Below are 21,759 nucleotides of genomic sequence, written 5' to 3'. Positions count from 1 at the left end.
CTACAAACCTGACTCAGTTACACCAGCTCTGTCAGGAGGAATGGGCCAAAATGCACTCAACTTATTGTGGGAAGCTTGTGGAAGGCTACTCGAAACATTTGACCCAAGTTAAACAATTTAAAGGCAATGCTACCAAATACTAATTGAGTGTATGTAAACTTCTGACCCACTGGGAATGTGATGAAAGAATGAAAAGCTGAAATAAATCTACTATTATTCTGACATTTCACATTCTTACAATAAAGTGGGGATCCTAACTGACCTAAGACAGGGAATTTTTACTAGGATTAAATGTCAGGAATTGTGAAAAACTGAGTTTAAATGTATTTGGCTAAGGTGTACAAACTTCCGACTTCAACTGTACATATAGGACAATTCCCAGGAATGTAAAGGGCTAATAGGCTCCTTGAGTGTGGACAATCAGCCAATAAGGAGTGGAGATCTGCCATGATGAGGAACACACTGCACAGACAAGCCATGCACTGAAGTGTTCATCCATGTAAATAACTTAAGGTCTTCCAATCCTCCAGACAATTAGTGTATTCATTAACTAAAGAAAGAGGATACGTATTAATCACTTCCATCATCGTGTTACTGCTAATTGAACATGGGAAACAACGGACACAGGAGAACCTGTCCACAGCAATGAAAGGGAAACTATTTTTTACTTGATTTTAAGGCCAGGCAAGTGCATTTTACATTGTACACTATTAAAAGACTATAGTGCTATTCTATACTGCCGACGGGTATTGCAAAGTGTATATTAACAGTGAGGGGTCGGGAATCCCTCAATCTTACTATGTGTGACTTTTGCCCCGATTCAATCAGATCCACTTTAGCCGAAATCCGCATAGCTGATGTTTTGACGTGTATGAGTTGGAACTGCGAGCTGTTAAATCCAAAAGCGCACATGATCCTAAAGCAAACATTGCAGACAGAGTCGCATAGAGAAAAATCCCATGCAGCTTTGTTTAAAAGTTAGAACACTGAAATGTGAGAGAGGCTAATCTAAGCCTCGATTAAGATGATAGAAAACCTAATTACGTTGAATGATTTTTTATTTGAGCGTCATTATTTCTATATAGCCTAACACCTTCTCATTCTGAACTTGTAATGCGTGTGTGGGCGAATGTTGCTTGTGTCAATGATTACAAGAGCAGCTTCTCACCGATATGATGCTCCAACTGCAGTTCCACTGACATCGCCAGTTAACTCTTGATCTGATTGAATCTAGGCCTTAAGTACAATTAAAAGTTAAGTACAAAGTAGCCTATGCCTACCTGGCAGAATGATTATTTGCTTCAATCCAGTGGACATTTGTTTTGGGAACTTCATCACGTGCGTTACAGAAAACACTGCTACTAAAAAAAAACAGTGCTAGGTGGATATGCACTTGAACTACAGGGTATTACACTACTCAAATCTACATTTCTTAGATTTTTCCCAGACCTAAAAAGTGGTCTCCTGGTGTGGTTCAGAACATCATTTTTGTTTTTCAAAACAAAAAAACGGGTTAAAATCAGTCCTCCCTGCTTTTTGTGTGGTATAGAAGTCAAAATTCTGGTATTGTGACTATTTACAATTACATAATTATGCTTGTCCACTTTTAATGCAGTCTGGGAATCTGTACTGTCATTTTATTTTGACAAGTATAAGTATTTTCTAAGCATTGTTTGATGTACATATTGTAAAGGCATCTTATCTGGCAAATACATTCCTATTATTTTTATCTGACTATTGAAACATTGACACGTAGTGAGAATTGTAGAAAATATAGATCTCTGCACAAATTGAGCACTGTAGAAAAGCATTTACCCAAGTGGTATAATCAGTGTTACCTTTATATTTTCTTGCTAAATGGTCTCTAGGCAGCAATTGCCAATATTCAACCCTATTGTGCAAAAAAGACTTAAGGCCAGGCTTCATATCTAGAACCCAACTGAGGCTGGTGGTTTGACAATGGGTTGCCAGTATCTTGATGTTGCAACAACATTTTTCTCCAAGAGCACCTTGGTTAAAGGCAACATGTTACATAACGAAAAAAGATCACACCTGCAGTCAAGAGTATAATGAGAAAAGCAGAGACCAAGCATGCCTTTGACACAGGGACAATAAATTATCAAACAAACAATCTCCTCCCGACTGTACTCTAGTTTAAGCACATCTTCAAATACATTATTGCTAGTGCTATCCTTACGATTGTCTCAAAATGCAATAATTGTGTATATCACGTTTTACATCAAATATATTGTCACATAGCAAATAAATGTTTGGGAGTCCCAAATAGTGGTATCAAAATGGTTTGTATCAAACAATGTCAAACACAACATGAAGTAGTAGTCATCTGTTCTATTTTAAATGATGTGCTGTGAGGAATCACCCTCTGCTTACTGTAGTTTGCTCTGCTGTCACCTTTTGCAGGATGTTTTAGTGTCCATCTCTCATGCAAGTGGACATCTGACAGACACAATTTACACCTGATGTTAAAATGCATCGTGATGGTATTGTGCAAAGCCTGTGATCTGATATATATTCACTCATCAGTTCTGGGCCGGAATTCAACGCAAGCAAGCCACATTATAGAGTGGCATTTATCATTAAAGCGATCTCTGCTAACGTCCCAGCCCTTTAAAAGCGACATTGTCAGCTGTATAGTGACCTACACTATAGCGTGACAGGTTGATTAGGGCAGGGATTCATACTCCAAAAGCTATTTTTAACCAAGTGTAAACGGGGCCATACTGTCAATAGGCAGGAGTTGACTGGGTGAACAGACTCTTGCCTACTGACATTATGGCCCTGTGTGCATGCCATGAGCTTTTTCTTCAGTGGCAATCAGCCTGCAGTGAGGTCTTCTGGGACTTGGAGTCCAAACAGTCTGCAGGGAGGTCCTCTGGGATAGCAGTGTGGTCTTCTGTGACCTGGAGTCCATTGGGCTGGCCCACTGGGACGTTGTAGTGGCGGTCATCCTCTGTGACCAGACACACACAGGGCCAGTCTTCCTTATGGTCATCAGGATAATAGGTGATAAACTCCTCTGTGTCTGCCATGTACAGCCTGTAGACCTGGATGGTGCACTGCAAGGCATATCCCAGCAGAAACATCTCCACCTGAAGGAACCAATGAGATAGGGAGTTGATGCTTTAAAACATCATTATTACACACTGTTCCATTTACTGTATTTAAAAACTGGGTATTAAGAGTTAAATGTGAGTGTTTGCGTTGATCAGTATCCATTGTTCGAGGACTTTGAAAATGAGCTTTTATCAGTAGAAACCTCTTAAAAGTACTGCTGTGTAATACACCACTGTCATTAATGCTAATAACCTTCAAACTCAAATTAATGTTGTGCTCTGGCTTAAGACCTTCCCAAGAAGGTCACTGAACAATTCAGACAGACCCAGAGGCTTAGACTGAACTGCTTGCTGTTGAGGGCCAGAAGAACAGATGGTGCAGTGTAACTGTATGCATGTTAGGCTTTGGTTTGTGGGAAAGCTGCACACCCATCCTACCGTATCCTCTTGTGTTTGTGGTTTACCACCATTTAATTAACTAAAGGCTCTGAGCATGCCAGGAAAGTGTTACTAATGAAATTGAGACATTTAATTGATGCCTATAAAAGCCATATTAGAAAGAGTGCTTTGGTGTGTATACAGTATACACACACAGAAATATGAACGCATGTTCATTTGAACAGGGAACCATGATTGTGTATTCTATATTCATACGTTCACAGCTCTGGGGTGAAGGCTCACCTAGGAAAAGATCCAGGATTATCTTCCCCTCTCCCAATCCTAACCTTAACCATTAGTGGGGAAAATGCTAAACTGACCCAAAATTAGCATCTAGGGGCAACTTCAGTTCTCACCTGCTCTAGACCCCCGCTGAAACCCACTTGACTCAGGTGGTTGGAGAGGAATGTGCGTGGGCAGTCGGAAGAGTCGCGTGCATAGAGCAGCCAGCAAAAGACCGGCACGTCCCCTCCCGCTTGCATGGTGGTATGGAGCTCCGAGGCCCGGCCCAGCATGAGGAGCTTCAGGGCCTCCAGCAGGCCCAGCTCTTCCTCCCCTCCCTGGAACACAAGCTCACACAGCCGCTGTCTCTGCTCCGCGCTGGAGCAGCCCACCGCCGCCTGCCACTGGGCAAAACACACACAGACATGCCACATACCACACATTACCATGGGTGGAAATAATACACAGCACGTATATTGAATTATTGCTATTTTCTTGACAGAAATTCACACACACGCACGCACTTACTGTCATCATTAGTAGGAGTGTAAAACATATTGGATATTCGACGTTTGCTCTTTTCGCAACTGCAATTCATGACTGCATGTCCCTCCTATAGCTCAGTTGGTAGAGCATGGCGCTTGCAACGCCAGAGTTGTGGGTTCGATTCCCACGGGGGGCCAGTATGAAAAAAGTATGCACTCACTAACTGTAAGTCGCTCTGGATAAGAGCGTCTGCTAAATGACTAAAATGTAAATGACTTCAGTGTCTGTCAGTTTTCTCCACAATACAAAAGGTGACAGTGTGCACCATTTTCCCCAAGTCTACGTCACACAGATGTATTAAACTTTTTCCTGAAGACTGAGGGTCCATCTATCCTATCTCCTGTTTCAAATCAGACTGGTTCAATAAGACACAGCAATCCACAAGGGAAGGTACAGTTGTTACAGTATACCACAAACTATCCTGAAACTGCCATTAAAACCCTCTTCTATATGGCCATAATTACTGCCATAAGGATTGGGAATCAGCAACGTCTCCATTGACCATCTGAGAAAAGACATTGGTGTTTGAGTGTTTAAACTAGAGCGTACAGTACATATGGCTGGGGAAGGAAGACATGGGCGGTACCCTGTTCTGGAGGAGTTCCATGTAGCGTTTGAGCTGTTGGACGGCGTCTTCACTCCTGTCCCCCTGTCTGCACTCCGAGGGGAACATCCAGTGGCCAATCAGCCCCTCCCGTGCCTCCAGCTCCTCTGGCCACTGGAGAAGAAACAGGGTCATATTCATTATGCAACAAACAGAAGAAAACTGACTGAAAGAGGGAGAGAAAAACCTAAACTTGTCCACACATTTTTTTGCCCATTTTAGTTTTCGGTTGCAAAATGTTTTGCTACGGTGTGCACTAATGAATAAGACCAAGCTTTAATACAATAAGGCTAAAGGCATGCCACACTGACCATCAGCTAATGTCCACTCGACTGTATACTTGGACTTCCACTGAATATACAGACAGTACAAGGGCTAATGGCTTATATATGTGTCAGGTTTAGTTACGCAAGCATGGTGTACCATGGAGATGTGTTTGACCTGCAGCCAGACAGGCAGTTGGGTGCTGGTGGAGAGCACCTGGAACAGAGTGGCTCGGAGGGCACAATAGTTATCTCCTCTCACCCGTCTCAGCCTCCCAAACCTCTGAGACAGCTCAGTGTAACCCTGGGACCAGACCACACAGGAAGAGGGATCTAGGTGAATCATGAATGATGTATAAGTTTGTCCTAAATATTTATTTTAAAATATAAGATCATAACTGGCTAATCAACTGACCTTTCTAATAAGGGTACTTTTGGTAGTGTTTCCCTTCCACTCTCTCCCACTGTAGGACAGAATATCCATCGTCGGCTCCAGACTGCATCTGTCCTCAACCTTTGGACTGAGATATGGAGAAGAAAGTGAGAAGGTGCAAACTAGTATTGTATCAAAATATTTTGTGGTATACCATTTAAAAAGGCCAATCTGCAGTTGAAACAATAAGATGGCACCCTGCCTCTTTTTTGGTAAAAAACAGAGGGATGGGCCTGGAGACATGTATGAAAAAGAAAAAGGAGAGCCGCACACTCTAGGAGCTCAGATGTAATAATTGTATAACCAACGTTTAGACAGCCAAGCAGTCTTCATCAGGGTATAATGACAAACACTGCGGGTCACTAGATTACAGCGCATTCGGAAAGTATTCAGACCTTGACCTTTTCCACATTTTGTTAGGTTACAGCCTTATTCTAAAATTGAGTTCCTGAGAGCTCTGGAGCAGGTTTTCATCAAGGATATCTCTGTACTTTGCTCCGTTCATATTTGCCTCAATCCTGACTATTCTCCCAGTCCCTGCCACTGAAAAACATCCCCACAGCATGATGCTGCCACCACCCTGCTTCACCGTAGGGATGGTGCCAAGTTTCCTCCAGACGTGACGCTTGGCATTCAGGCCAAAGAGTTCAATCTTGGTTTCATCAGACCAGAGAATCTTGTTTCTCATGGTCAGAGTCTTTAGGTGCCTTTTGGCAAACTCCAAGTGGGCTGTCATATGCCTTTTACTGAGTGGCTTCCGTCTGGCCACTCTACCCTAAAGGTCTGATTGGTGGAGTGCTGTAGAGATCTCCACAGAGGAACTCTAGAGCTCTGACCATCAGGTTCTTGGTCACCTCCCTGACCAAGGCCCTTCTCCCCCGATTGCTCAGTTTGGCCGGGCGGCCAGCTCTAGGAAGAGTCTTGGTGGTTCCAAACTTCTTCCATTTAAGAATGATGGGAGGCCACTGTGTTCTTGGGGACCTTCAATGCTGCAGACATTTTTTGTTACCCTTCCCCAGATCTGTGCCTTGACACAATCCTGTTTCGGAGCTCTACGGACAATTCCTTCGACCTCATAGCTTGGTTTTTGCTCTGACATGCACTGTCAACTGTGGGGCCTTATATAGACAGGTGTGTGCCTTTCCAAATCATGTCCAATGAATTGAACTTACCACAGGTGGACTCCAAACAAGTTGTAGAAACATCTCAAGGATGATCAATGGAAACAGGATGCACCGGAGCTCAATTACTTATACATTTGCAAAAATTTCTAAAAACCTGTCTTGCTTTGTCATTATGGGGTATTGTGTGTAGATTGCTGAGGATTTTTATTTATTTTATCCATTTTAGAATAAGGCTGTAATGTAACAAAATGTGGAAAAAGTCTAGGGGTGTGAATACTCTCCGAAGGGACACACCGGTATCTGTAATCATGGCCGGCTGTGGCTTGATTTACAGCTTTAAATAGAACATATAAAAAAGCATGAATGGATAACATACGATCATAGATACAATTTGGCTACATAGGCCTACACACATTATTTACAATGGATAGCTAAAACACAACCACAAGAATGGCTTCAGATCAAACTCTACATTGAGACCGAAGGGAGCAAGGGTCTTTATATTAAAGATCCAGGCGGCCTCTTGTTTTAACAATAAATTGTCAAGGTCATCTGGAGAAATTTACATTTACATTTTCGTCATTTAGCAGACGCTCTTATCCAGAGCGACTTACAAATTGGTGCATTCACCTTATGATAGCCAGTGGGACAACCATATATTTTTATTTTTATTTTTTTGGGGGGGTGGGGTAAGGGGGGGTAGAAGGATTACTTTATCCTAACCCCCCTTACCCCACCCCAAAATTGTTTAATGTAAATGCATAGACAGAGCTATGGATGCAAGGACTGATCATCAATGATATCGTTTTAACCATGTTGAGGCTATACTTGTTTTATTTGTGGGTTTATTTACATTTACAATGTTTACAAATATTGGATTTAAACAAGTTTATATTTCCTGGCTTCTGATGGGGTGTGATCGTTATATTATTCAAAAATCTATGGGTTGATATCATTCATTTATAAGTAAAACAATTGATCTAACAACTGCAGATTGCCCGCTTTAAGGAGACACTTCTGGAAAAAATTACATTATCTGAAAGTGACTTAAGTGTGATTTCAAACAGTGCCTCCGGTCCTGCATGTTTACCTGGCCCCTTGGGGAGCTCTTATAATAATAATAATAATAATAATAATAATAATAATAATAAGCCATTTAAGCAGATGCTTTTATCCAAAGCGACTTACAGTCATGCGTGCATACATTTTTGTGTATGGGTGGTCCCGGGGATCGAACCCACTACACTGGCGTTACAAGCGCCGTGCTCTACCAGCTGAGCTACAGAGGACCACAGCTCTTCAGCTCCTCGATACAGGTCTTCCTCACTAAGTGGAAGATAGTTAACGATAATGTAATTACTAACATGTACAATAAAAAAATATACCAATTTTGGCACTATTATGTGACATCGACACAGATCTGCGGTCAGTTGTAAGGTAATACAAAGAGGGACTTTAACAAACCCATCTCCCAGATCCTCCAAAGTTGGACCATCTTCCTCCCTCACTGGTAACACCTTCACATCAGCTAAGGCGCTGGACCCCTGGTGAGCCTCTTCTTTGGGGTCCTCCTCCCGTCTCATGGCCTCTGTCACAGCAGCATTCTTCCTTCTCCTTTTCCTTCTCCTCATCCCTCTGTTTCTGGCAGTTCTTCCAAAGATGGGACTTCAGTCAATCCACATTGGATATCTCCCTTCTCGTCCTCATAGGAGTTCTGACTGGAGAAAAAAAGAGTGGATAAAGAGCATGCGTTTGGGCGTCACCGTATACAGGCAGGCATCACACCGTAAACTTCACCAGGAGATTTTTTTCATGAGAAGAACCTCTTCTGTCATGGTCTTCGTTACACACCACATTCCTCTTGTACGGTCTGGCCTCAGGCAAGCCATAATGTAAGTAGTGTTCGAATGTTCAACTCCAGAAGACTACCTCTTTTGAGGAATCATGTATGTTCACAGCAGCAAACATTATGGAACACAGATCAAATTACACTCGAGATAATGGTGAGAAGCAAAAGGCATAGAGATTTCAAAGGCTTTTCCAGGAGAACAGTAATGTGAGAATGTAAACATGTTCTATGCTGCATTGCTATTCCTCGAGACCACATCATTCCTTTCACTCAAACGCAGTTCACTATTAAATCAATGTCATTGATGTACATGATTACACACTTATACATGGTCATATAGGAAACCTCAGTTGGAGGAGGACTGTATTTCTTTTTTGCTCAACTTTTAAGAAATGTAGGACAGCGTCCTTTTCATATTACATCATAGCATCTCTGTTGAAATTAGTCATTTTTTTTAAACGCCTCAGATATTACTTATGGTCTTTGGATGCCCCCCAGTGGTGACAAAAGAGATTGAAAAACCCCAGCTTTGTTGTAGTAAACTGTACTTGTTAGCATTGACAAGGACTATGATATACGGACCACTAACAATGGAAGCCAATGTGAAGGCAGATGCGTGTTTGAACAACAGGCCATATAGATAAAGGGCTCATCTTTGCATCTGTACCATTATAGCGTCTGTGACAGCATGGGCAGCGCCATTGACTACTTTAAAATGCAGATCACCTCAATGTTCCTTCTTCATTGGCTGATTGCTCCTAACTCATAGGCATCCCCACCCAGTTGACTACTTTAAAATGGTGGAAGCCTTCAATGGCAATGTCCATGTTAAAACGGGTTATATCCATGATTAGTCCTCTCTCTATGACAACATGCACAACTCCGATATAAAGTATATTATTTCAAAGTTGCCAAAATGCCACGAGCGTCCACTTATAATCAGTGTATTTGTAACAACCTAACCATTATGGGAACTTCTATTAGATAAAATAAGCCTCACAGTAGCACATTAGAAATTACATTTTTTGTTGACCAAATTCAACACTCATTGACCTCATACAAAAATTCCTCACTTCGTGGGCTTACTTTTTGGATGGAGTAAACCTCTTGCGTAGCCTCTTCCTTTCTGGTATTGAGCTATATGGCAAAGACGCATGTCTCTCCCCACGAATGGGCACCGACTCCCGACAATTCGAGCATTCATTAACTACGTTTCTATCCAGCAGTTTATGTGAGTAAAGTCAAATAACAGCTGTGATGGAAACGGGACGCTTCGGTACAATTTTATAAATGCAGACAGATAATTTGTTCTTCCGATATGGTGGGACCTCTGTGTTGGTAAAATTAATTGTGTGAGAAATGGCAGTGGAAACGCCTTTATGAGCAAATATTGATATAATAACCATCATATCGAATTAAAGTGGACGATGAAATCGTGTGTTGTCCCCCCCCCCCTACGACTCGGGAAACCATGCAGTTTATTAGGCTACAGATGAAAAACGTTGTGAACTTCACAGGGTGGTGAAAGGGCATTGTGATCAGCTTGATGCTCCTTTCCAATAAATATCGAGGGTTTTATTCTGGTGACATGATGATCGATGCTTGACTGCCATTTGACAAATATTATATTTTATCCATAATCTCATCATGTAGACTAGCCTACCCGCACCGTATCTGCAAGCTGTTGGTTAGAGTGCACATACCAAGACCAGAGTAGGCACATTTGCTATTTAACGCAACAGTTTGTGTGACAAAACTATTGGTAGAGTTGAAAATGCGATGGAAACACATTGAACTTTAGATTTTTATTTAGGACATGAAAACTTACGCGAAAAAGTATTGTGCATTACGTCATCACGCACCGATTTTTATTCTCAACAAACACCACTGATTGGAAAATGTGCATCTTTTCTTTATGCGGAATTTAGAATATTCGCATGAAAATCTGTCACCAATTGGATGGAAACCTAGCCATTGTGTCAATTGTTTGCCCTTTGTCAATGTTAAAATGTATAGGCCTACTCAGTATTAAAGTTACATTTTAGTCATTTAGCAGACGCTCTTATCCAGAGCGACTTACAGGAGCAATTAGGGTTAAGTGCCTTGCTCAAGGACACAGACAGATTTTTTTTCACCTAGTCGTCTCGGGGATTAGAACCAGCGAACTTTCGGTTACTGGGACAACGCTCTTAACCACTAAGCTACTTGCCCCCGTTAATACCCGCACTTCCCCAGTAATTTTAGAATGTTAATGTTAAGGCAGGTTGCCTATTTTAGAATGCACTAGGTGAGGTAGAACGTGATACAAGCTGTAGGTGTTCTGGTAAGAGGACAAGGATAGGAGAGAGACTTGAGGATCTGGTTTAAAGAGGTTTAGCGCCCATTTGTTTTCCCCAAACAATTCCATATGGGCACAATTTATTTTATAAAATCAGAAAAAAACATTTGCATCGGCATATTTCATATTGTATATCATATAAACATAATACCAATATTCCTTGTCATTAACATTTCAACAATCTCAGAGCCAGTAGCCAAACCATAATTATAATAAAACCCATTATTTCCATGACATAATTATCATTCTTAACCCATAATTCCCAAATACATTTACAAAATAGATTAATCATAAATGTATAAATTAGATAATTTCAATACATATCCGACATTACTATCCATACATCAACACATTCTAACGCAATTTACAACAGTGCATCTTTAAATGCACATTGATTGACACAAATGAAAGGAAAATGTAAACAATATTGCAGGTTACTCACAATGGATATTGGACACACAGATAAAGAAAATAAAAGAGATACATTCTGGAGAGTTTCTTCAAGAGCATGGATTGTTTGGCACTGTCTTTTAGTTCAAAGGTACTCAGGTACTTACTTAAAGGGTAGCTGCTTTTAGCAACGCGGGTGTATTTACATACACTAGTGTTGTTTTCAATTGAATTGGGTTGCACAAAAAAAGTCTGATTGGCACGTTTTTCTGATGCTTATTAGAAACACGAGATTTCAGTCTTGGACGTGTGTTTCCTGACCGATTCTGCGTTTGGTTAATGATGTTTGTCCCCCATGAGACACTTTCCTCAAAATCCCAGGAATTCATCCAAGATAATTAATTACAGATTTCTTGAGTCGACGTTTTTGCAGAGGATGTTTTAGATCTAACTAAGGTGTTTGGTGCAGTATTTCTCAAGTTACAAAAATGTGCAACGTGTTGTCTTATGTAAACAAAGTTGGAGCTGCTGGGCAGGTCTGTCTCAGTGTCTACACTATTGGATAGAGAGCAATTACCGCAGTTGTTCACCCCATGTTAGTGGGCATATGGACATCTTCAAATCAAAACCCAACCTTCATTTACCTGTTGTGACGCACGGATGTTCCAAACTACATTTTAGGTGAGACTGACTTTACCAAAATTATCCTATTTACACTTTGTAGTCTGTTTAAAAATACTGTTTTTGTCAAACCAAATACAATTGAAAGCAACGCTAGTGTATGTAAATACACCCATGTTGATAAAAACAGCTAGGTAACGGGTTGGCGGTGCGCTCATTGGTGCCTGCAGTTAAAGGGACAGATCCCTAAAGCCTGTAGATAAAAAGTATAAGAAAATGAGAGCCTTTGCTACAGTTTGTTTACATTAATTTCTGTTAATTCATTGAATATAATATTACATAAATGTACCATTCTCATAGTGGAAACGTACATTGTTTAGATAGCTCACAAACTGCGTTACACTTGTGATGAAGCTTTGGTTTATTCAATTCTATTTACCAGTTCTGTCCATTTCTTCATCGTCTTAGTTTGGAGCACATGCAGGGCTGGCGCAAGAACGAATCAGTTGGTTTTTATAGGCGGACACTTTTGTTCTTTAAGGGACCTCCTGTATGCTCACATGGAGCACTCCAAATAAAACTTGTAAATGATGGTTATGAAATAAACCAAATGACTGGGATTAACAGTACATTTACAGTGCATTCGGAAAGTAGTTCAGACCCCTTGACTTTTTCCACATTTTGTTACAGCGTTATTCTAAAATGGATTAAATCGTTTCCCCCCCCCCCCATCAATCTACACACAATACACCACAATGACAAAGCAAAAACTAGTTTTTGAAATGTTTGCAAATGTATATAAAAAACGGAAATATCACATTTACATAAGTATTCAGACCCTTTACTCAGTACTTTGTTGAAGCACCTTTGGTGGCGATTACAGCCTCGAGTTCTCTTGTGTATGACGCTACAAGCTTGGCACACCTGTATTTGGAGAGTCTCTCCCATTCTTCTCTGCAGATCCTCTCAAGCTCTGTCAGGTTGGATGGACAGCGTCGCTGCACTGCTATTTTCAGGTCTCTCCAGAGATGTTCAAATCGGGTTCAAGTCCGGGCTCTGGCTGGGCAACTCAAGGACATTCAGAAACTTGTCTCGAAGCCACTCTTGCGTTGTCTTGGCTTTGTGCTTAGGGTCGTTGTCCTGTTGAAAGATGAACCTTCACCCCAATCTGAGGTCCTAAACAGGTTTTCATCAAGGATCTCTGTACTTTGCTCCATTCATCTTTCCCTCGATCCTGACTAGTCTCCCAGTCCCTGCCGCTGAAAAACATCCCCACAGCATGATGCGGCCACCACCCTGCTTCACCGTAGGGATGGTGCCAGGTTTCCTCCAGACATGATGCTTGGTATTCAGGCCAAAGAGTTCAATCTTGGTTTCATCAGACCAGAGAATCTTGTTTCTCATGGTCTGAGTCCTTTAGGTGCCTTTTGGCAAACTCCAAGGGCTGTCATGTGCCTTTTACTGAGGAATGGCTTCCGTCTGGCCACTCTACCATAAAAGCCTGATTGGTGGAGTCCTGCAGAGATGGTTGTCCTTCTGGAAGGTTCTCCCATGTCCACAGAGAAACTCTGGAGCTCTGTCAAAGTGACCATCGGGTTCTTGGTCACCTCCCTGACCAAGGCCCTTCTCCCGTGCGGCCAGCTCTAGGAAGAGTCTTGGTGGTTCCAACATTCTTCCATTTGGAGGCAAATGTGTTCTTGGGGACCTTCAATGCTGCAGAAAGTTTTTGGTACCCTTCCCCAGATCTGTGCTTCGCCACAATCCTGTCTCGGAGCTCTACAGACAATTCCTTCGACCTCATGGCTTGGTTTTTGCTCTGACATGCACTATATAGACAGGTGTGTGCCTTTCCAAATCATGTCCAATTTTTTTTTTTGAATTTACCACAGGTGGACTCCAATCAAGTTGTAGAAATATCAAGGACGCACCTGAGCTAAATTTCGAGTCTCATAGGAAAGGGTCTGAATACTTATGTAAATAAGGCATCTGTATTTTATTTGTTATAAATTTGCGCACATTTCTAAAAACCTGTTTTCACTTTGTCATTATGGGGTAGTGTGTAGCTTGAGGAGGGGAAAAAACTAATTTAATCAATTTTAGAATAAGGCTGTAACATAACAAAATGTGGAAAAAGTAAAGCGGTCTGAACACTTTCTGAATGCACTGTACTAGACCTACTGGTGACATACGTAATGGAGAATTAATAGAAATAAACAAAGGGCAAACAATTCACACAATGAATGCGCAAGAATTGGCGGGAGACAGCTGAGCTCATTATTGATAGCTGAGTGCATGCATTCTAGAGTGCATGCATCTTCTCCACACAGCCCTCCCCTTCTTGTGTCAACATTTTCTACTGAACAAAAATAAACGCAACATGGAACAATTTGAAAGATTTTACTAAGTTATTTCAATTGACTGATTTCCTTTATATGAACTAAATTCATTAGATCCTAATCTATGGATTTCACATGACTGGGCAGGGGTGCAGCCAAGGTGGGCCTTGGAGGGCATAGGTCCACCCACTGGCTTATTTCTCTAAAATTGTGCACAAATTTGTTTACATCCCTGTTAGTGAGCATTTTTCCTTTGCCAAGATAATCCACCTACCTGACAGGTGTGGCATATCAAGAAACGGATTAAACAGCATGATCATTACACAGGTGCACCTTGTGTTGGGGACAATAAAAGGCCACTAAAATGTGCAGTCTTGTCACAACACAATGCCACAGATATTTCAAGTTGAGGGAGCGTGCAATTCGCATGCTGACTGCAAGAATGTCCACCAGAGCTGTTTCCAGAGAATCCATTGTTCATTTCTCTACCATAAGCCCCCTCCGTCGTTTTAGAGAATTTGCCAGTATGTCCAACAAGCCTCACAACCGCAGACCACGTGTAACCACCCCAGCCCAGGACCTCCACATCTGGCTTCGTCACCTGCGGGATCATCCGAGACCAGACACCCGGACAGCTGATGAACCTGTGGGTTTGCACAACCGAAGGATTCCTGCCCAGACTGTCAGAAACGGTCTCAGGGAAGGCTCATCTGCGTGGTCATCATCCTCAGCAGGGTCTTGACCTGACTGCCGTTTGGCGTCGTAACTGATTTCAGTGGGCAAATGCTCGCCGTCGATGGCCACTGGCACTCTGGAGAAGTGTGCTCTTCACGGATGAATCCCGGTTTCAACTGTACCGGGCAGATGGCAGACAGCGTGTATGGCTTCGTGTGAGTGAGCAGGTTTGCTGATGTCAACGTTGTGAACAGAGTGCCCCATGGTGGCATTGGGGTTATGGTATGGGCAGGCATAAGCTATGGACAACGAACACAATTGCATTTTATTGGATGGCAATTTGAATTCACAGAGATACCGTGACGAGATCCTGAGGCCCACTGTCGTGCTATTCATCCACTGCCATCACCTCATGTTTCAGCATGATAATGCATGGCCCCATGTCGCAAGGATCTGTAAACAATTACGGGAAGCTGAAAAATATCCCAGGTCTTCCATGGCCTGCATACTCACCAGACATGTCACCACCCATTGAGCATGTTTGGGATGCTCTGGATCGATGTGTATGACGGCGCGTTCCAGTTCCCGCCAATATCCAGCAACTTCGCACAGCCATTGAAGAGTGGGACAACGTTCCACAGGCCACAATAAACAGCCTGATCAACTCTATTGGAAGGAGATGTGTAGCACTGCATGAGGCAAATGGTCACACCAGATACTGACTGGTTTTCTGACCCACACCTCTACCTTTTTTATGTTATCTGTGACCGACAGATGTATATCTGTATTCCCAGTCATGTGAAAGCCATAGATTAGGGCCTAATTAACTTATTTCAATTGACTGATATCCTTATATGAAGTGTAACTTAGTAAAAATGTTGCGTTTATATTTTTGTTCAGTGTATATGTTGCTTATGTATCCGATGCTGTCTGGCCAGAAATAGTATGACATGCCGTACTCTTTGTCCAGACAGCATCCGATACATGGTCATACTGAGACAGGGGGCGCTGTTTCGCTCGCTCGGATGCTCTATCTGAGATTGATGAGTCTTTGTCGGCACGCGTCTCTGTCAAATAAATGATTCATATTTTATCTGGACGGTCAAGGAGGTACGGTAGGGCAGACCAGGCCCCCTAAGGCCCGCCTATAACGCCGGCCCTGAGCACGTCTGGTCTCTCAGTTGTGTCTAGTGTTGTGACAATGGGCGCGCTTGAGCACGCATTGAAGTACCTGGACTGCGCGCCAGGGGTGTATTAGGGTAAATCCATTTGAATTCAAATACTCAGCACAGCAGCTATGTAGGCAGCGGAGTGGACACTCAGCTACGTTAAAAAAAAAAAGATCCTGCACATGCGCAGAAATATCCATATTTTTTAGCCTGGGCTAATAAGAATACAGAAACTCTGTATCTTAACAGTAAGGAATTTGTAGTGTAGTGTAATGTAATCATTTGCTATGCCAATATTAATGTAGCCTACAGTATGAGATCGTTAGGATAAGGGCTAGCCTTAGGAGTCTTCTGTACGGGGGAGTTTTGTTAAGATCCCTGGCGCTCGGTCTGAACATTAACATGCATCACTTGCGGTACGGTTTTGGAAGCATAAGGAGCTTATCTTTCATATCAGCAATAAATAATTTCCTAAAAAACAAAGGCTAAATTGAGCAACACCTTGATAGGGTTAGTGTTCGCTCACGGCAATATCTCCACGTTACAGCGCTTGTTTACGGAAAACAAGAGGCGACCACCTGTGCTAATTTGCTATCTAGCATGTTCCGAGCACCTGTGTGCACGCATAACTCGGGATGTGTAGTTTCGTCGGATGGAGGCACCCATAGCTGTATGGATCTGTGCAAAACTGCTTCAGTAAGTATATTTTATTTGAAGTATTCTTTCTCGCTGATCAAAAATAAAGTGCCATATGTTGCTTCGAAAGCCATGTAACAAGCGATGATTGACATTTAAACTTTAAAAACACAGCGTCGGGATTGTAGCACGAGGCAGTTGGTGGCAAAGCTAATGGCTGAGAACTGTAGGGAGAAGGCAGAATGCAGCCTAGAGTTTGAGGACTAGGTTAGCCCATTATTGGACTAAATTATTGGAGCCTAATGTTCCTCCTTAGTCCAAGGGCGAATTGGCTCCGGAAGCCAAAACAGCCAAATACTCCATCTAAACGTGAATCGATTTTCAATTGCGGTACGGTTCTAGCAGGGCCGGCCTGCTCATTAGGCAGCCGCCTATGGCGGCAGATTGACGAGGGCGTCATTTTCTGAGTTAAACTGACCAAGATGTACCTCCAACACATAAAACCTCACATAATTCTGCCCAAAAACAATGACAACTTCTCTCAACCAGTGGCATATGGCCTTTTTAGGTGAGCGCTGATGCCGCCCTGTGATAAGCAGTGCTCACTTTGTCAAAGATAGGGACGCAAAATATTTATCTTGTCCATTCCCAGCATGCCTCGCCATCTCTGCAGCGCTCCACCAATATTCTGTCAAAAAAACAAATCTAACATAAATCATGTAGCAGATATAGCATATGGTAGAAAGACTGTGCCCTTTTCTGTCGCTTACAGGCTGGAGATAAAATGTATGACAATGTAATGAGACGGAAACCATTTACATTAGGTTTCTACGATCAAATAGCCTAACCTAAATGTTGCCCAATCAAAAAATAAATAAACGAGCTGACATGTTAACAAACAACATATCCTAAAAACAGGACAGGTCAAAGTCAAATGGACAAATCAGGCTACTCACAACTGGGGGGGGTTATAGCATTTATTTCACATGATCCATCAATTTACACAAGTGTCTGGGTAAGCATCATCTAATACTTATACGATATTTTTATCTTCACACTTTCAAAGTCAGATTAGGATATACAGTTGAAGTCGGAAGTTTACATACACATAGGTTGGAGTCATTTTAACTAGTTTTTCAACCACTCCACAAATTTCTTGTTAACAAACTATAGTTTTGGCAAGTCGGTTAGGACATCTACTTTGTGCATGACACAAGTAATTTTTCCAACAATTGTTTACAGACAGATTATTTAACTTATAATTCACTGTATCACAATTCCCCAACTGCAGTGTATGATATACCATTTTGTAGCTCTGAGTCTCTACTTTTATCCAATGTAAAAAACACAATTTCAAATTTTGCTACATAAGATCGAATCAAGGCGGTGGGTCACAAATGGTAGGACAACCACAGATGGGCATTCCTAAAATTATATTTCAGGCAACACTGTAGGCTATACCTCAGTAAGCACGGACTGACGCTAACGCCTTCTATACATATTTTTTTGGTTCTGTCTATAAGTCTTTTTTGGTGCAGTCCGGATTTCCACGTCCACGGACGTTGGTTTTTGGTCTGAACCAAAAAATCTGAACCAATCATAGACGTCTATGTTTGGTTCAGATTTTGTCCGGTCTGGACAGCCTTGATTTAGACGTCTTTTCAACTTTCATTCAGAACCTAAATTGAACCTAACTTCAACGTATGGAAAAATAGGTATTTTAAACGTCTTTTCATCGTAACTTTGCTTACTGGGACTATTCTAGTAGGGGCAACAATGTGTCTCCCCTATATAAATATAAACCAACATGAAACAATTTCAAAGACTTTTACAGGTCATAAGGAAATCAGTCAATTGAAATAAATAATGGATTTCACATGACTGGGAATACAGATATACATCTGTCGGTCACAGATAACATAAAAAAGGTAGAGGTGTGGGTCAGAAAACCAGTCAGTAGCTGGTGTGACCATTTGCCTCATGCAGTGCTACACATCTCCTTCCAATAGAGTTGATCAGGCTGTTAATTGCGGCCTGTGGAATGTTGTACCACTCTTCTTCAATGGCTGTGCGAAGTTGCTGGATATTGGCGGGAACTGGAACACGCTATCGTACACGTTGATCAAGAGCATCCCAAAACATGCTCAATGGGTGACATCTGCTGAGAATGCAGGCCATTGAAGAACTAGGTCATTTAGCTTCCAGGAATTGTGTACAGATCCTTGCGACTTGGGGCCGTGCATTATCATGCTGAAACATGAGGTGATGGCAGCTGAAGAATGGCACAACAATGGGCCTCAGGTTTTTGTTACGGTATCTCTGTCCATTGAAACTGCCATTGATAAAATGCAATTGTGTTGGTTGCCCGCAGCTTATGCCTGCCCATACCATAACCCCACCATGGGGGGAAACGTTGACTTCAGCAAACCGCTCACCCACATGACACCATCTGCCTGGTACCGTGATTCATCCTTGAAAAGCACACTTCTCCAGCGTGCCAGTGCCAACTGAAGTCGGTTACCAAGCCAAACTGCAGTCAGGTCAAGAAGCACGCAGATGAGCTTCCTTGAGACGGTTTCTAACTGTTTGTGCAGAAATTCTTCGGTTGTCCAAACCCACAGTTTCATCAACTGTCGGGGTGGCTGGTCTCAGACGATCCCGCAGGTGAATAAGACGGATGTGGCGGTCCTGGGCTGGTGTGGTCACCATTTTTGTTCAGTATAGAAACAAATCCCTCTACTTTCATATGACATCAAAATAATGTCACAAATGCAAAACACACACTTAATGTACACTCTTAACACAGTTGCAGGCGACAGCATTTTCAGTGGCCACATGTTTGTGGCGTCGGTCTTCTGTTTACACAGTTAGTACAGGTAGTCCACTCTGTTTTCCGTAAACAAGTTCTGTAACATGGAAATATGGCGGTGTGGGAACCCTAACCCTATAAAAGGTGTGTATCAATTTCACTTTTTGGAAATTATTTCTCGGGGATATCATAATGTCCTTATGATTCCAAAACCGTAACTGTAAGTCGTTCTGGATAAGAGCGTCTGCTAAATGACTAAAATGTAAATGTGTTGCAAGCGATGCGTGTTAATGTTCACACCGAGCGTCGCGGCTCTTAAAACACCTCCCTACAGAAGACTGCTTCGTCCAATGACATGTGTAATGTAATTGAACTGAGAGTCACGATCAAGTGTTAGGTTAGCCTATGTTCCTTCCTTGTAACACCGCAAGTTAGCACAGCTAAGCTAGCATGCTGATGTAACAGTTTGCTACAATGCGCTTCAGGACAAAGTAGCTGCAGGCGCAAGATGTTTCGCGCGCAACAGTTAAGAGTTCTAAATCTTTGACAACTCAGGTTTCAGACTGTATTCCTGGCAGCCAAGACACAGTTACCACATATACTAAGGATATACATCCATGCTCAACGTACACTCGAGACATGTCTACTTACTTTCAACGCTGACTTTAACGCTTCCAAAATATATTTTATACAGGTGTCCCACTTGCAAAAATGCTATATAGCCACCAGTTGATAAACTTCGTGCTGCTGTGTGCATAGGATGTGTCCGACAGCGCAAGCCCAACATTTCTTCACCAACACTAAAAAGTACTTCCGGTTCATGGAATTTCGGAAATTGTCAAAATAAAAGCCTCCCACGTAACAGTAGAAATGTGTCAATAACCTGTATTTATTCATGATGTAAGAAGAATAAATGTCTAAACATTAACAGTGATTCGTTTTTTGTTCATATTTAAGTGACATTTGCATTACATTTTCAAATCAAATCAAATACAATTTTATTTGCCACATGCGCCGAATACAACAGGTGTAGACATTACCGTGAAATGCTTACTTACAGCCCTTAACCAACAATGCATTTATTTTTAAATAAAAAAGTAAAATAAAACAACAACAACAAAAAAGTGTTGAGAAAAAAAGAGCGGAAGTAAAATAAAATAACAGTAGGAAGGCTATATACAGGGGGGTACCTAGCACTGGCTAGTTGAGGTAGTTGAGGTAATATGTACATTTGGGTAGAGTTAAAGTGACTATGCATAAATAATTAACAGAATAGCAGCAGCGTAAAAAGAGATGGGGTGGGGGTGGGGTGGGGTGGGGGGCAGTGCGAATAGTACGGGTAGCCATGATTAGCTGTTCAGGAGTCTTATGGCTTGGGGGTAGAAGCTGTTGAGAAGCCTTTTGGACCTAGACTTGGCGCTCTGGTACCGCTTGCTGTGTGGTAGCAGAGAGAACAGTCTATGACTAGGGTGGCTGGAGTCTTTGACAATTTTCAGGGCCTTCCTCTGACACCGCCTGGTATAGAGGTCCTGGATGGCAGGAAGCTTGGCCCCAGTGATGTACTGGGCCGTACGCACTACCCTCTGTAGTGCCTTGTGGTCGGAGGCCGAGCAGTTGCCATACCAGGCGGTGATGCAACCAGTCAGGATGCTCTCGATGGTGCAGCTGTAGAACTTTTTCAGGATCTGAGGACCCATGCCAAATCTTTTCAGTCTCCTGAGGGGGAATAGGCTTTGTTGTGCCCTCTTCAAGACTGTCTTGGTGTGTTTGGACCATGATAGGTCGTTGGTGATGTGGATACCAAGGAACTTGAAGCTCTCAACCTGTTCCACTACAGCCCCGTCGATGAGAATGGGGGCATGCTCAGTCCTCTTTTCTTTCCTGTAGTCCACAATCATCTCCTTTGTCTTGGTCACATTGAGGGAGAAGTTGTTATTCTGGCACCACACGGCCAGGTCTCTGACCTCCTCCCTATAGGCTGTCTCATCGTTGTCGGTGATCAGGCCTACCACTGTTGTGTCGTCGGTAAACTTAATGATGGTGTTGGAGTTGTGCCTGGCCATGCAGTCATGGGTGAACAGGGAGTACAGGAAGGGACTGAGCACGCACCCATGAGGGGCCCCCATGTTGAGGATCAGCGTGGCAGATGTGTTGTTACCTACCCTTACCAACTGGGGGCGGCCCGTCAGGAAGTCCTTGATCCAGTTGCAGAGGGAGGTGTTTAGTCCCAGG

At 42.4% G+C, this 21,759-nt stretch overlaps 1 protein-coding gene across 2 annotated transcripts; it reads right to left on the bottom strand.

Annotated features, from left to right (window-relative positions):
- Nucleotides 1-1,795: 1,795 nt before the first annotated feature.
- On the bottom strand, nt 1,796-20,329 carry LOC311109200 (ubiquitin thioesterase otulin-like). Of its 2 annotated transcripts, XM_084152048.1 has the most exons (7): nt 20,179-20,329; nt 8,169-8,422; nt 5,563-5,668; nt 5,308-5,451; nt 4,867-4,998; nt 3,869-4,138; nt 1,796-3,110 (listed from the first exon to the last, which is right to left on the bottom strand). In XM_084152048.1, exons 2-7 carry the CDS (start codon nt 8,333-8,335, stop codon nt 2,826-2,828), a joined length of 1,104 nt encoding a protein of 367 aa, XP_084008174.1. In that variant the 5' UTR covers nt 8,336-8,422; nt 20,179-20,329; the 3' UTR covers nt 1,796-2,825. The 2 variants fall into 2 exon arrangements, with proteins under 2 accessions (XP_084008174.1, XP_084008175.1); XM_084152049.1 differs by lacking the exon at nt 8,169-8,422 and having other exon boundaries at nt 20,179-20,282.
- Between the last annotated feature and the right edge of the window lie 1,430 nt (nt 20,330-21,759).

The sequence above is a fragment of the Coregonus lavaretus genome (assembly GCF_964263955.1).
Source record: "Coregonus lavaretus genome assembly, chromosome: 34".
Classification (NCBI taxonomy): Eukaryota; Metazoa; Chordata; class Actinopteri; order Salmoniformes; family Salmonidae; genus Coregonus; species Coregonus lavaretus.
This window is presented reverse-complemented; position numbering and strand designations above follow the sequence as displayed.